At 35.8% G+C, this 17,780-nt stretch overlaps 2 protein-coding genes across 3 annotated transcripts; both read left to right on the forward strand.

Annotated features, from left to right (window-relative positions):
- The first annotated feature begins 279 nt into the window (after positions 1-279).
- On the forward strand, positions 280-1,572 carry LOC131050426 (extensin-2-like). Its single transcript, XM_057984602.2, has one exon. The coding sequence runs from the start codon at positions 280-282 to the stop codon at positions 1,570-1,572; it is 1,293 nt and encodes a 430-aa protein (XP_057840585.2).
- A 14,235-nt stretch (positions 1,573-15,807) lies between these two features.
- Positions 15,808-17,431, forward strand: LOC131050504 (extensin-2-like). Of its 2 annotated transcripts, none has more exons than XM_057984695.2 (2): positions 15,808-16,980; positions 17,149-17,431. In XM_057984695.2, the coding sequence occupies exon 1, from the start codon at positions 15,813-15,815 to the stop codon at positions 16,956-16,958; it is 1,146 nt and encodes a 381-aa protein (XP_057840678.2). In that variant the 5' UTR covers positions 15,808-15,812; the 3' UTR covers positions 16,959-16,980; positions 17,149-17,431. The 2 variants fall into 2 exon arrangements, with proteins under 2 accessions (XP_057840678.2, XP_057840679.2); XM_057984696.2 differs by having other exon boundaries at positions 17,153-17,431.
- The last annotated feature ends 349 nt before the right edge of the window (positions 17,432-17,780 follow it).

The raw sequence follows: 17,780 nt of genomic DNA on the forward strand, positions 1-17,780 counted from the left end.
TAGATAGCTCATTCTTTGACGGCTTCAATTCCTAATATCCACGAGAGACTTGACGCTTGGCGCATTCCCAACTGCACCACTCAGTTTCAGAGAATTGTTCCAAAGGCAGACGTCTCATCAATTAAGAATTGTTCAAAACAACAGACAGTTTGGACGCCTTCCACTTGACTGGGATGTTCATACGGAAAAAAAAAGGCATTTTTTAATACATCACTACATATAAAAACACTCCACCACAACCTCATGAAATCACTTCAACCCATTGCGGCTGCAACAACAATGGTGGTGAGCAGAGCACAGCAATTGGATACCATGGCGTTTTTAATTGTTTTGTTGTTCTCTTTGGCTGCAGCTGAATACGAGCAATATGAATCATCGCCTCCACCTTCATATTATTACAAGTCTCCTCCACCTCCACCTTCATTTCCATTTCCATCTCCATCTCCGCCTCTTCCATACTACTATAAGTCTCCACCTCTACCACCATACTATTATAAATCTCCACCACCACCATCCCCATCTCCTCCTCCTCCATATTACTATAAGTCACCTCCACCTCCATCCCCATCTCCTCCTCTTCCGTATCATTATAAATCCCCACCACCACCACCTCCATCTCCTCCTCCTCCATACTACAACAAGTCTCCACTTCCACCATTCCCCTCTCCACCACCCACATATTATTATAAATCTCCACCACCGCCTTCCCCATCTCCTCCTCCTCCATACTACTATAAATCTCCACCACCACCATCTCCAACTCCTCGTCCTTCATACTACTACAAGTCTCCACCACCACCATCCCCTTCTCCACCACCCCCATACTACTATAAGTCTCCCCCAATACCTTCCCCATCTCCTCCTCTTCCATACTATTATAAATCTCCACCACCACCATTTCCATCCCTTCCTCCTCCATACTACTACAAGTCTCCACCACCACCATCCCCTTCTCTACCACCCCCATATTACTATAAGTCTCCCCCGCCGTCTTCCCCATCTCCTCCTCCTCCATACTATTATAAATCTCCACCGCCACCATCTCCATTCCTCCCTCCTCCATATTACTACAAGTCTCCACCACCCTCATACTACTATAAGTCTCCCCCACCACCTTCCTCATCTCCTCCTCCTCCATACTACCATAAATCTCCACCACCATCATCTCCATCCCCTCCTCCTCCGCACTTCTACAAATCCCCTCCTCCACCATCTCCCTCACCTCCACCTCCATATTATTACAAGTCCCCACCTCCACCATCTCCCTCACCTCCTCCCCCATACTACTACAAATCCCCTCCACCACCACCATCCCCTTCACCACCTCCACCATCTCCCTCACCTCCTCCCCCATACTACTACAAATCCCCTCCACCACCATCCCCTTCACCTCCACCACCACCTCCACCTCCATCTCCATCTCCTCCTCCACTGTATTACTACAAATCCCCACCTCCACCATCACCATCTCCACCTCCACCTCCACCTCCACCTCCACCTCCACCATACTACTACAACTCTCCTCCACCACCATTATACTACTACAAATCCCCTCCACCGCCCACCTATTGATTTATTTCTTTCTTCCAACCAGCAATACTAGGAGGTAATATTCTAAGATATCTCATAGTCTTTTAGTAGTTCTCTTGTACAATTTTTAAAGAAATCTGTAAAATCTGATATGTAGTCTTCCAATTCAATTTTAACTTGTCTTTGTGTTCAGAAGAATATGTTATGAAGGGCTATTTTTCTTTTTGTGCTTGTGTGTAGGCAGAACTGATGTGGTATATAACTCTTGATTCACTTAGCCATTGTCTTGTGATCAGTGACATGACCATCATCAAATAAAGATTTAAAAACCATCAAGATTTGCTTTGAAATAAGCCAGATGATCTGTTGTGAGATCTGTGAGTGTGTTTTGTGTAAGTAATGAGAGAAAAGCCATTGCTGATACTTCTCTCTCATCTCAGAGGGAAACTCCATTGGATTATGTTCCCTACGCCCTTTCATGGCCCAATCAATTCATTGTATTTCAGATATAATAAGATTAATATTTTCTTAATTCAGATTTTATTACTGTTTTCAATTTTATGCAAGAAAAAATAAACAAGAGCCTTGTGAAGATAGAGACGTTTATTCACTGTTACAATTGTCTTGTGTATTTAATATAAGATGTTTTCTGATATTTAATTTTGTTTTTATAATTTGCTTGATCATTTCAATGAATTGGACTTGTCTGTTCAGACACATGATGGTAAATTAGAGTTCGAAAGTTAAAAGTTTACATTACTAATTTAATATAAACAATAACATAATTTGGTGGGTTTTGCATGTTTTTATTTCTGTCTTCTTACATATTTATATTGACAGCTTCTTATCTTTCCCTGTTAATTCAATATATATTAAAATATATATATTTCTAGGCATACCAAATTATTGTAGTCTATGCATTCTAATTCAAATACTTCAAAAAGCATTAAACAAATGATGTCCCACATGATTATATAGAGTGAATTTTGTGAGGGTATGTGCTTTTATTTGGTGAAGGAAGATATATTGATTTTCAATATAAAGACTATGATTTTTTGAGAAGATTTCAATTAATTTATGAGATTAAAAAATTATATATGAGAGAAAAGATTTTAATATTGTTCTAGTAAATTAGTTAAAATTGATTTATAATTTCATTAATGTTTAGAAAGAAATAATATTAATTTGATCCTTTAAGTAATATTGACTTTATCAAAATTTATATCAGATTAATTCTTATAAATTTTAAGTATAACTTGTTATTATAAATTATTTTAATGTATATACTTAAAATACACAAATTTAGAAAACTTAAAAATCTTTATAGATATGATGTTCAACTATTAAAAGTAAATTTTATTTTATAAATGTTATGATGGTTTCTTTATATTTAGTATAGACATATATACATGCAAGTTTGAAATGGTTCTTTTAATAATCATAAAAGTGCATAGAAAGAATTGAAGGTAATAAGATAAATAAACTATTGAAAAAAGTAGATTCTATAATTGATGATAATAAAAATTAACATTATTCTAATATAGCTCAAGTTTAAGAAAGCTTCGATAATTGTCATGTCAAAACATATTGATTTGAATATAAAGATATGTTGTATAAAATTATCTTAAGTAGATGTAGTAAGGCATATCAACTACATTGTACACTACAATGACACATCCTCTAGTTCATGTATTTTTAAATTTTTTAAGTAGATTAATTATTCTAATTGCACTTGCTATATTTATCTCTATTGTAGGCTTTGGATTGATATAAGGAGTTTGTGTATAGATATTATTCTCTAATATCAAATGAATAGTGATTATATTTATCTATATTTCCATTTTAAAATTTATTTCTAAAACATATAGAATACATATGACATCTAGATTTTATTTCTTATGTTTAGATGTAGGATAAATATGTGCCAATTTTGAGTCCAAATTAAGATTGTTAAATATTTTAACTTATTTTAATGATATGACTAACACATGATTCTACATGGAATTCAATAGTAAAAATTTCCCTCTTAATTAATTCTAAAGTAATGCAAGTACTTGTATGAGTCCCCTTTATTTTCTCTTTGTACCTCTGTTTAAGTTGCCACTTTTCCATTTCTTATTTTTACCTCTCAAATGATGTTTTTTTTCACTTTCCTTCCTATGTAAATGATGTCCACCAAGATGAATGAATTACTAGTGAAAGCATGAACTGGTCATTTTCTTGTTTCTCCATTTCTCCTTTTTATAGAATTTTCCTTTGTTTTTTTATTTTTATTTTTGAGCCGATAGGCTCCAGTGTGGGCTTTTGCCTAGAAAATTGTCATCCCGGCGATTAAAAATAGGAGTCGTCAACGCCAATAAAAAGTTAATAAACGTTTTTTTTTTAATGCAATGTTTTTGGCGGGTTTCATGGGAAATGTGGAGGTGGATACATATGAGGCTCGAAGTTTGAAAAATCTTAGTATATTGTTTTGGCAGAGGGAATGTTGGGAGTGAGGTGGGCGGTGTTGGTAGTGGTACGCCTGTCAGGGAAGCCAATTCGCCTGCCTTGAGCATTGATGGTTGTTGTAAGGTCATTTTTGACAGTGTGTGTTTAACAAACATGGGTATGGGCACATAGAACATTTGTTTGTTGTTCGAATGTGTTGAAGGGTGATGTGCGAGGCAACGTAGAAATTGTCTGGGTTGGTGTTTGCAGGGTTGTGAGGGTTTATTGCAATTTGTATTCAGGTTTAAAGGTAATGGAGGTGAGGTGTTTTAGTCTCATGAACATTGCTAATTGACACTGTGTTGTTGTTTTTTTTTTAAATTAAAATTGTTAATTGGGTTGTGTGTTTGTCGTAGGTCCTATTAGAGGATTTTGTATCTTCATAGACGACAGTTTGGAGAAGAAGAGAGTGTTCATAGATTTGGCTTATTCTGTATTTTGGATTTTGCAAATTAGATGTTTCAACTTATCGAGGTAAGGTCTTATGGGTTTGTGTTTGTGTGCTTGTGTTTTTCAGTTCAATCTGTGTTTTGCATTTTCCATTTGAGGTTTGAGATTATGAAGAGAAGTTATTTTGGGTTTATGGACAATGTGTTTTGATTCTGTATATGTGTGGTAAAAAATGGGATATGAAATTCAGAGTGTAGCTTGCAGAGAAATTTAACTATATTTGGGGTTTTCCATTTGAGGTTTGAGCTTATCGACGTAAGCTGTTATGGCTTAATGGACAATGTGATTAGATTCTGTATGTGTGTTTTATAGTCATGGATTATGTTTGTAATTTGTGTATATGTATAAAAGTGTATTATAAAGATTCAATATCCTATGATAAACAAGGTTTGAACTTATGAAGAAAAGGTATTTTGGGTTTATGGAGAATGTGATTTGACTCTGTATATGTGTGGTAAGAAATGGGATATGAAATTCACAGTGTAGCTTGCAGAGAAATTTAGTTGTATTTAGGGTTTTCTATTTGAGGTTTGAGCTTATCGACATAAGTTGTTTTGGCTTCATGGACACTGTGATTAGATTTTGTATGTGTGTTTTATGGTCGTGGATTTTGTCTGTACTTTGTGTATATGTATAAAAGCATATTATAAAGATTCAATATCATGTGATAAATTGTAGAAGATGCCACAGGAAAAATGAGTACCTAACTACAACAAACTAGGTAATGAAATCCACTTTGTAAATTGTAGAATTAAATTCAGTTTGTAAATTGTAGAAAAATGAGTCTGTAATTTGTGTGTATGTATAAAAGCCTACTATAAAGATGCAATATCCTTTGTTAAATTGTAGAAGGTGCAACAAGGGAACAAGTCCCGAATAAGGGAAAAAGAGGTAATCAAATTCACTATGTATATATTGGAGACATATATATAAAACCTATTAAATTGACTATCAAAATTGGGGTAAAACAGGTAATGAAATTCACTGTGTAAATTATATATATATATATATATATATTTTCAATAATTATTAGGGCATCACAAAAAAAATTAAATTGCAATGTCCATGAAGCTGAAATTGTTAGCCAACTATTTTGAATCATATACACAACAAAAATTATAGACAAATTTAAATAATCGTTACTATTGAAATTATATATATATAAATTATAGGCAGAATGAAATTAATACTTTAAACACATAAATGAGTTCCTAATTAGGGCATAAGATGTAATAAAATTCACCGTCAAAATTGGGGCAAAGCAAGTAAATTCGCTCGGATACCACTTGAGGTAGTCACCAGTGAGGAGGGACCTCAAAGAGACCAATCTGAAACGGTCAGCAAGAGTAACACAACAGAAACACAAAGATATGATGGAGGAAATGCAAAACATATTGTTTTATTTCATGAACATTGATTACAACCAACTTGTAATAACCAAGTTACAACATAACTGGCTCATAGGCCAGGTAGCTGAACATACAAAATAGGTCACAAACGGGACGTTGAATCTTAAGATCTATCTTCTATGCACAATCTCGCTACTTGATTCTTCGATTGATTACATTCTAATGCGCAATTATAATTATATATATTGATCCAAAGGATCCAGTAGGCCCAAAAGGGATCAAAACTCGAAGAACAAGACCTAATGTGTAAAATAAACAAGGTCGGCCTCCGCCAAGAGATTCTTTCAGAAAATCCAAAAGATGAAATGTAGATCACGGGAAAGGGTCGGTCACATGCCAAGGAACATCGGAATCAATGCCCAAGGCTCTGCAAGCTTCGGAAGGGGTTCTGGTAGATCACCAAAATAGGTTTGGGCAACCGATAACAAGAACTGTCAACTAGTAACAAGAAACTGTCAAGGAAACCGATAGTGATATATCTTTTCGAAAAATGATCCAAATACGATGCGGCTAGGAACTAAGAAAGATGATCAAGTCTTCAAGTAGAATCCAACTCCACAGGATCTGGTGAGCCAAAATCGGGACACACAGAAAGAAAAGCTGAAACTGCAAATAGAAAGAAAAACAGAAATAAAATGTTTTTGGTTAATGCAAGATTGCTATGAACCGGGGATGCTCCTGCATCACACTTGTAGCTCATTATATGGATAGACGAAATAAAATTAATGATAAAATTTAATGTATTTTAATATTACAAGTGAATAAATTAATCTAGTATTTAAATCCAAGTAATGAATAAATTTAAAATAAAAAAGTACCTCATTTGCACTTATAGAGGTGGAATTAATGTTGAATCGTGCAGATTGATTGTAGAAAAAAGCTCGAACAACACATTGATGGCAGAGCATTGATGAGATTGGCTCTCGACGGCAGAGTAGGATGTGAAGAGTATTGATTTTTTATTCATTTCTGGTGACCATTTCTATTAAACATGTTTAAGAATTCTTTGAGAGAGTGTGTTGCAGAGAGTAGGGACAAATATTGAATTGAAGGGGTGTTGGAACTATTGCAGAGGGAACATGGAAGCTAGTTTCACATTTAAAACATAGAATAAATTGGTGCTCTTCATGGGCAAAGTGTCGGATAAGAGATTGAAGGGCCTATTCTTTTTCAAGGATGAAAGGCTTGTGGATGCAATGAAGCTCTTGCTGGGAGAGGAGATTGTTCATATTAGTCATAGATACAGAACTAATATGGAATTTTTTCTCCTTATTATTGTATGGGGATTAGAATTTGAAGAGGATGCGGACAAGGTGAAGAGGGCCCTGCAAACTTTAATTGTGGTAGAATAGCTGGGAGGGATGGATAAAATTTGGGAGTGGGTTTCATCATTTTTGAAGGGTTGGTAGAGCTTGCGGAACCACTACCCTTTGTTCGCTAGCAGGAGGATAAGTTCAAGGTGAGATACAAGGAGCTCGCAAGAAGAAGATTGGAGGCGGGTATTAGGGTTTGTTTCAGAGTTGGCTTTGGTGGTGGCAGGTATAGATAGATGGATTGGATGAGGTTATTTGATGACTCCAATATTTTTGTGATCTTTTTTGAAGAATATCATATTACCTACTAGTAGGTCCAAAAAGTGACAATTTGATAAACCCTAACATTAAATAGTTGTGCAAGGCCAACACCCATTATAATATATTCTGGTTCCCCCAAAATAATGAAAGATTCACCAAAATAAATCATTTGAATATATTTTTTGTGATAAGTGAATAGCTAGGTAGGGTCAGCACCCATTATATTAAGATTAAAAAAAATGATACAACAGTATTTGGCTTGTAGCCAAAAATACATTCCTGGTAGCATTTCCAATGATGGCCCATAATAACCCATAACCCACAATACAAAATTCAAGCATCAAAATAAAATGAAGCATCTCCACCATACTTTAGGGCTAGGAGACATTCCCAATCTGCCTTGCCACCTCCGTAGCTTCATGTTACTCCCTGAATTTCTTGGCTTGTAAGATGAGCAGGCAATCCTGTCTGCAATTAGCATGAGCTTTGCCTACTGCAATTTCCTCCACACCACGTCTGTCATCCTCAATTTATTCCCCTCCACTCCCCAGCTCCAACGCCCCTACAATCTTAGCCACATCCTCCTCATCAATTTCATCTTCATCTACCAACCCTTCAGTGGTCAGGTAATCCCAATGCCTATCGTCCTCGTCAGGTTCCTTGATTTTGGATACATACATGAGGAAATTGATACTGTACAGTATATCACTCCTTCGTGTCTACAATAATTGTGCATCTTGTGTTTGCACAATCAGAAATTTAAAACCCTTCTAATGTAATAGTTCTATGGGAGGGGAATAAGGAGGTTCTCATCCACATTGTCAATGACCACATCAATATCATGCAAATATGCATGCTCAAGCACCATCTCAGTGATTTTTTTCACCCACTCCTTGGAAATGCTAACATATAACAACATGGCAAGAAAAAAGGCTGGAATGTCTTAAGCGACCCTATGCCTGTGATACACCATCAAAAACTCCAACCCTAGCACTGTCTTGACTGCGTGCATTATGTGCGGGTTGTCATTCACCAAGACCCCCCCCCCCCCCCCCCCCCAAACCATTTATATGTTACTTAACCTACAGAACGTTGCATGTGGTTTCGTTGCCTTGAGCATAATTGGTGTGCCCATCACTCCCACTTCAGTGTTTCCAACTCGAACATGTAATGTGAAAATATGGTAATACATCAATGCCCAATTTAAAGGCATTCGATCAGCTTCAACATAAATGTCTAATTAAATGCACACTTACCATAAGTTGCCTTGTGCAATATATATTATTAGTATATATATCTTCTTTTTTAATTTTTCTAATTTTTGATACAAGTACATAAACCCACAAACAAAATTTCACTTTCACAAGAGATTTTTAAAGACAAATAACAAAACCATTGATATTATTATTCATGTGAGATCAAGAAGTACATTCTAGAGACTATATATGTAGTAATTGTCATGACAGATCATAAATTAATTAATATTGTTGAAGGATTATATACATTCTTCACTGTAGAAGACTCCACATTATAACTTAGACACTACTACTATACCCTTTTCCAAAGAGACCAAGATTCCCTCCAAAAAACTCTCTTAATTATAGCCTTGTAATTCTTTTTATAAGAGTAAGGAATGCAGCAAGCTTCAGGGTGCATACAACTACCATGTTCTCATTTGACATATGTTTGTTTTATACGCATGGGAATGATATATTCCCAAGATGAAACCTAAAATAGGACTGGATAACTTATCAAACCATATGACTAAAACTATCATGGACCACGATGAAGAATAAAATACCGTTGAAATTCAACTGCTTGATCCGCACCATTAACGCATTGCTGATAACTTTATGGATGCAAGATTCTAACTATAAAAACTACAGGAGGAGTTTTATGGATGCAAGATTCTAGCTATAAAAACTACTGGATGAGCTCCACAAAAACTAGTGGATGATCTCTAGGGATGGGTATTGTAATCAGAACAGGGGTCCAACTTTAGTTGTCAATTTTAACTAAACAGGCTCTTTGCTAGAGCCGACTCTTCCCTGTCCTTATTGTTCTCTTCCCCACTCCCTCTTTCTCTTAGGCTTCTAAGACGAGGGGCCGGATGTAGGCAGTCCAGGAAAGGCCATCTGCAATTGCAGATGGCCTTTGAAAATACCTTTAGCTACCTCCTCTGATTTGAAAGTCCCTTTAGCTACAAAGCAATTTGTTGTGCTTCTATAAACGCAACCTTCCTGAAATATTCTCCACCCGATGTCATTAAACCTATATCTTATGAACACACAAGAAACATCTACATATGGGCATTCCATTTATAATATTGTTCTTGAACAAGTGTAGAGGGAAATATTTATAATGCTCCTTGATCAACTCAACTACTACCAATTTATGAAAAAACTCTAATCTCTAAATTTAGAAGTTCTAAATATTCCTATTCACCTTTTTGTCTTTCCAAAGAATCAGAACTCTTCATGTTGTCATGCAACTCTTCATGCCACCTAATGAAAGGATCAAAACTCATCATTCTGCTATAATCATTTAACCACCAATTCAATATGTTCTTCAAGAACAAGCTAACATCCATACCCATGCAACTCTTCATCAAAATGACAAGCATAAAATCCTCTGACAGGAGGAGTGTTTTCTATGTGAAAATATCGCGTAGAATCTGAGATGAAGATTTCATACGTGCTAAAAAGTATATTTCTAATTCCAATGGATATGCAGTACACTTTCTATATGGGTTATTTTCCAAAAAAACTGTGAAAGATGCGCCTTAATTATTCTACATTTAATTGGACTTTGATTTTGATGTATTTCTGATATAAAGGAAATTGCACTTTGATTTTGATGTATTTCTGAAATAGATCTCGAAGTCAAATATGAGATCAAGAATGCAAACCCAAGCAGCAAATAATTTCATAATAGTGAGTCACTTGAGCATTAATGCCTAGCGTTAACACAACTTCATGTATAGTTGCACAAATTATTCTTATAGATCCATTACATTAATCCAGACTTACAATAACTTGCAAATAGAATACAATTCCTTCCTTGAAGGAAATCTACATTCACACTACACAGTCAAACAATGACAATGAAATTTCCAAGACAAATCAAAATATCCTTAATATTATGATTCACCATTTATGTAATATCTGAAAGTACAAATGAAGACAATGTTAGCAACAATGATAAATATAGTAGTCTATTCATGAACTAATTGAAAAACTACTGAGAGAAAGTGTACATTCTTTCACCATGAAACCATCCTATACACTAGACAAGACAAAGCCCCATTTCTAGTTCTACTCTACTCGGAGATGAGAAAATTACAAAATCCTTCTTTATGGCCTTGATATTCCTTTTATAATCATAAGGAATATAACAATATACTGACCTTTTACAAGAATGTGTAACATGTATTGCAACAATGCAATATCGTAAAACCTCCAGGCTAGTCTTCATGAAAACTTTGGTTTAGAGACACAAAAAGCATCCATGAATGTGAACTACCTTATGAGCCATGCCACTATCACACATTTGTGGTTATTGATGCAAAGAATACCATGATACAAGATTCTCATTACATTTCCTAGTAGGGGAGAACTTTGAGAGTTTTGATCAAGCAGGGATGCTTGACTCCAAAACCGCATCTCCTGTGTCTTCACCCATCTTTCTCTCTGCATTATACCCATTATAAGGGGGACATGGCAGTTACCAAAGAGATCAAAATTATTTGCAACTACAACTGAAGCCTGCAGTTGCACTCGAGCCTTTTAATAACCCTCTGGTTATCTTTGGCTATTTTAATAACCCTCTAGCTACAAGGTAAGTCATCAATTTGCTTTACTTCATGCCATCTGCAAACCTTCAACAATATCTCCTTATGCCAGAATTCAGTTGCACCTTCTATGCACTTCATTTTAAAACCTCTGCAAGAAAGGCAACAACACTTCGTAAAAACTTATCTCTAGAAAATGTCTGTCTTCTACATTTGGAAATGTAGCATGTGAATGATATAACTTCTATCTTCTACATTCTGAAATGAAGTGTGCAAATAATGACCCTATTTCTCGATTTATGAAGTGGCGGCAATTAACTGTCAAGTCTATACTTTGAATTATTCCACATACTGTATTAATCTATGTGGGATGTAGTTTTCTCTCATTCCATAAGAAAGCTTTCATTCCAATAGTCCTGACACCTGTACATGACTCACTGACCTCAACACAGATTAATACTGGTAGCTTCTCATTGAATATTAAATATGTGTTACCCTCCGTATTTTTTTTCCTCTCACACGCAGTGTTTTGAGTTTTCTATGCAAATGGATAGCAGAGAATCCTCGACCAAGATTTCATATGTGACAAAAAGCAGCTTTCTAAAAGATTTCATACGGATGTGTAGAACACTTACAGCTAAGATGTGATGTGTTTGCTATATTAGTTTTTTTCTACAATTAGTAATGGAAGATTATCCTTAAATATTATTTTCCCCCCCAAAAAATGAATGATTTTCCTTAATTTTTCCACATTTTTCATGCAATATGAACAAAATTACCAGTGTAATTATTATTTTTCCCCAAAAATAGTGAAATATTCGCCTTAATTTTTCAAAAAAATTCACACAAAAGAAAAAGATTCACCAATAAAATTAAATTTTTTTCCCAAAAAAGATTGAAAAATTCGCTTTAATTTTTTGTACAATTCTTACATAACTGAGAAAAAATCGCCAATGGAATTTAATATTTTCCCCCTGTAAAAAAAAAGGGCCAAAAAAATTAATATTTCCCCCCATAATATTGAAAGATTTGCCGGGATTTTACACCTTTACCCGGGGGGGTTTCTTAAATTTATCCTTGGTGAGAGAGAGGGGACTGTCCACAGCTAGAAAATATCCTTCTATCTTTCTTGGGAGGGATTAACAAATAACGAGGTAGGGGGAGACAAGTCCCCCAAAGTACCCCCACTAATCACCTTCAAAGGAGACATTAAGGGATTCAAGAAGGACCAACCCTTCTCACAAACACGAGTCGCCTCCTCAATCTCAGGGAAAAGGAAAAAGCACTTCGCACAAAAGCACTCAAAAGGTAGTACTTGTGCAAGAACCTAAACCTCAGCCACCCCCATTAATATATTCACCACATTATCCTTACTAGAATCCCCATGAACCTCACTTGATCGTTCTCGCCCACCACTCACCAAGCTCATTTTCAAAACTCTTTTAGTTTTTGGACTTATACTAATGTTATTATTTGACAAAATTTGGAAATTAGTGACTTACTCTTTGAGAATGATCCTAAAATCCAAATGCAAAAAAATAATTATAATGAACCATGGGGGATTCACTGGCTAGGCAATATTATATCATGTGCATTCATATTGGGGGGGTTTAATATCCCAAGAATGAGGGTGCAATATATTGCCTATCAGTGAAAAAAAGAGGGGGGGGGGTGTTAATTCCGGCTATGAAAAATACAATATTTGGTGAAAAATAGGGGTGCTTTTAATCCGGGATGTGTATTGGGAGGGGGTGACAAAAAAGGAGGTTAGGGCAATATTTTTTGAAAATAGGGGGATTGTTTAGTATACCATGAACGCACATGCTATAACCCAGGTTCACTAAGTGAATCCCCTATATAATGAACATTTAAATCCAATTTTTAGGGATCATTCAAATTATCTCTTCGAAATATGGTAAATGCACCTTTGGCTTGACCACCCTTAATGGAAAACTTTTAAGAGATCTTGCTAACATTATGCAATTACATTGATACTACTCTTTTGGATTCCTCCTAAGTTAATTCCATTTACAAGATTAATCTCATGTTTCAATGTGTATCTTAGATTATATGTATACTTGCACTAATCTTGAGATTATTTTATCAATCCACACACCTATAACTCATTAGTCCAAGCTCATGTTCACAATAGGTTCTGTTACTTATATTCTTTTTTTTACTACTAAAGATTATAAATATTTTATTCACATAACTAATTAACATGATATTTTTTATCCATAATGATCACCTTATCTATTTTGGTTGTCTTGCTTGCATTCTCTAGAATTCTAATTATTCATGTTTTTGCTAAGCATGATTGTATCTTATGCTAACATGGTCATTTTTCTTTTTATATTAATTATTATAAGAACATATCAACTATTATGTGTTCTCATAGAATCTATATCTTGTTTAATAAATTATTCTCTTCCACAGACCCATGATCCTCTCTTGAGGCAAAATTGGGTACAATATGGCGTCCTTCTCATCTTTGTGATTTCATGATATACAATATAATCTTATATTGTGATGATGCCTTAGATGATTATTTTGTTCTTAAATTTATTATAGATTAATTACATTTTATGTACACAACTAATTGGAAAGGGTTGTACGTGATTCTAACACCATTATGTTAGATATTCATCATAGAGACTATCATCAAGCAAAAGAATAAATTACATAGAATGTAACTTATTTTAATTTTGGTTGTTGATTTATATTGCTCAAAATAAATATATATTTGATAGAGCTTCAACTCTTCACCAACACACCATTATTAGTAGTTGGGGTTACAATTTCTAACAGATATGCATCCCTTAATGGCAATTTTTGAATTTTGAAACTTTCTAATTTTAACTATCCTTGCCTCTGATTTATAACCCCCGAGTTTAAATGGTTGCAACTCAAATTAAATTGAAGATCCTTGTAATAATAAAAGCCTATGTGAATCTTTTTTTTTTTTTAATGGAGAGAAACTTTAATATATGACTTCTACATGAAGCACTAGTTGCCTAAAATATGTCAATTGGCATAACTTATTGTCAAAATCCCTAGATAACTTGAAAAATGACCAAGATGCATAGAATCACCTCCTTAAATTTCCCTCCAAGCCATTCCATTCTAGCTCTAATAAATCTCCAAAAATAACATTTTTCCTAAATTGTATGTGACACAAAAAATTTTAAATTCTCCCAAATGGTGAAGAATCTAGTTACGAAAGTTGGCCACATTGAGTGAAATACATCTATGTTTTGTAAAATGAGTTTGCATCATCTCTTACAGATCCTTGGAAATAATTGTCATAAAATTGCCTACAAGACTTTCAATATGACAAACTGACTAAATTTGAAATTTTATAATTTAGATCACACAAATGATTCCTTGATGCCAAAAGATATCAAGAATCACCAAAATAAAAATAAAAGGGCCTCTAGACTTGTAGACTGGGATGCTCCTCCATCACAAGATCCAACATCAAACATTAAAAAAATGATATTTTATAACAAAGATTTAAAATAATTCGTAAAAAAATAGTGCAATAATAATAATTAAATCTAAGAACAAATCCCACTACTAGGCCAACTCAAGGTATGTTTGCAAGGTTCTTAGGTACCTCCCCCAAGGAGTACAAGGTAGTCTCATATTGCTCTAACCCATATACATATTGGTGTCGTGGACTATAAAAGATCATTTCCTTTCCTTTCCTACCGTGCATATATTACTCTAACTCATTTGTAGACCCATATACAGATTGTTGTCGTGGACTATTAAAGATCCTTTCCTTTCCTACCAAGGAGATATTGCTCTAATCCATTTGTAGACCCATATACAGACTGTTGTTGTGGACTATAAAAGATCCTTTCCTTTTCTTTCCTACCATGAAGATATTGCTCTAACCCATTTGTAGACCCATATACAAATTGTTGTTCCTACTTCCCTTCTTACCATTATAGCCACCAAAACATTGGGTACGGATTGTTCGGAGCCCAGCTGTACGAAGTTGGCCTTAACAGCGTGTGACGACATAACCCTAACAAATTTAGAGCAGGTTTATGATATAGTCTAAATAGTTGGTACGGATTTTTCAAGGCCCAACTGCACAGTGTGCTGACATAGTCTAAATAGTCGGTACGGATTTACAGCCGGAGGTTGATCTACTTGGTAGTGCAAATTAGGAGATTTGATTTGGTCACTTCTGTCAATTTTTATATAGGTAGACAATGATGTTTTGCTCCATCTTAAATCATAAACGAAAATATGAACGTACGGATTCAATGTGAATAGCTCCTTTTTTTTACGGCTTCAACTCCTAATCATGGCTCATTTCTTACGAGAGACATGACGCTTGGCGCATTACCAACTGCACCACTCAATTTCAGAGAATTCTTCCAAAAGGTAGACATCTGATCAATTTAGAATTGTTCAAAACAACAGACCGTTTGGGCGCCTTCCACTTGACTGGTAGATTCACGCGGAGAAAAAAATTATTTTTTTAATGCATCACTACATATAAAAACAGTCCACCACAACGTCATGAAATCACTTCAACCCATTGCAGCAGCAACAACAATGGTGGTGGGCAGGGCACATCAATTAGATACTATGGCGTTTTTAGTTGTTTTGTTGTTCTCTATGGCAGCCTTGACTGCAGCTGAATACGAGCAATTTTCATCTCCTCCACCTCCATATTATTACAAGTCTCCTCCACCTCCATCTCCATCTCCTCCTCCTCCATACTATTATAAGTCCCCGCCTCCACCATCTCCTTCACCTTCACCTTCACCTCCACCACCATCCCCATCTCCTCCTCCTCCGTATTACTATAAATCACCTCCACCTCCAACCCGGTCTCCTCCTCTTCCATATTATTATAAATTTCCACCACCACCATCTCCATCTCCTCCTCTTTCATACTACTACAAGTCTTCACCACCACCATCCCCTTCTCCACCACCCCCATATTACTATAAGTCTCCACCACCGCCTTCCCCGTCTCCTCCTCCACCATACTACTATAAATCCCCACCACCACCATCTCCATCTCCTCCTCCATACTACTACAAGTCTCCACCACCACCATCCCCCTCTCCACCACCACCATCCCCCTCTCCACCACCCCCATACTACTATAAGTCTCCCCCACCAACTTCCCCATCTCCTCCTCCTCCATACTATTATAAATCTCCACCACCACCATCTCCATCCCCCCCTCCTCCATACTACTACAAGTCCCCACCTCCACCATCTCCCTTACCTCCACCTCCATATTATTACAAGTCCCCACCTCCTCCATCTCCCTCACCTCCTCCTCCATACTACTACAAATCTCCACCACCACCATCTCCAACCCCTCAACCTCCATATTATTACAAATCCCCACCTCCATCATCTCCCTCACTTCCTCCTCCATATTATTACAAATCCCCTCCACCACCATCCCCTTCACCTCCACCGCCATACTATTACAAATCTCCACCACCTCCATCCCTTTCACCTCCTCCTCCATACTACTACAAATCCCCTCCACCACCATCCCCTTCACCTCCACCACCATACTATTATAAATCCCCACCACCTCCATCTCCATCTCCTCCTCCACCATATTACTACAAATCCCCACCACCACCATCTCCATCTCCACCTCCACCATACTACTACAACTCCCCTCCACCACCATCATACTACTATAAATCCCCTCCACCGCCCACCTATTGATTGATTCCTTCAATGCTAGGAGGTAACATTCTAACATATCTCATTTCCTTTTAGTAGTTATCCTCTACATTTTTTTAAAGAAATCTGTAGAATCTGATATGCCGTCTTCCAATCCAATTTGAACTTATCTTGATGTTCAGAAGAATATGTTGTAAAGAATGAATTTTTCATTTTTTGTGTTTTTGTGTAGGCAGAACTGATGTGGTATGTAGCTCTTGATCCACTCCGCCATTGTCTTCTGATCAGTGACATCATGACCATCATCAAACAAAGATTTTAAAAACCATCAAGATTTGTTTTGAAATAAGCCAGATCATCTGTTTTGAGATCTGTGAGTGTGTTTTGTGTAAGTATTGAGAGAAAGGCCATTGCTGATACTTCTCACTCATCTCGGAGAAACCCCATTGGGGTATGTTCCCTATGGCCTTTGATGGGCCAATTAATTTATTAATCCCAGAGATAAAAAGATTGTATATTCATTGTTACAATTTTCCTGGGTATTCAATATTAAGAGTTTTCTTGATATTTAATTAAGTTTTTATAATTTGTTTAATATGTCAATGAATTGGACTTGTCTGTTCAAACACATGATAATAAAGAGAGTTCTACACTTAAAAGAGTACATAATTTGGTGGGTTTTGTATGTTTTTATTACAGTCTTTGTTATGTATTATATATGGACAGCTTCTTTGCTTTTATAGCTTTAATTCAATATATATAAAAAACAATACATAGTTTTACACATAACAAATTACTGTAGCCTATGCATTCTAATTCAAATACTTAAAAAAGCATTAAACAAATGATGTCCCACCTGCGTTT

The sequence above is a fragment of the Cryptomeria japonica genome, chromosome 1, assembly GCF_030272615.1.
Source record: "Cryptomeria japonica chromosome 1, Sugi_1.0, whole genome shotgun sequence".
In the NCBI taxonomy this organism is placed as follows: Eukaryota; Viridiplantae; Streptophyta; class Pinopsida; order Cupressales; family Cupressaceae; genus Cryptomeria; species Cryptomeria japonica.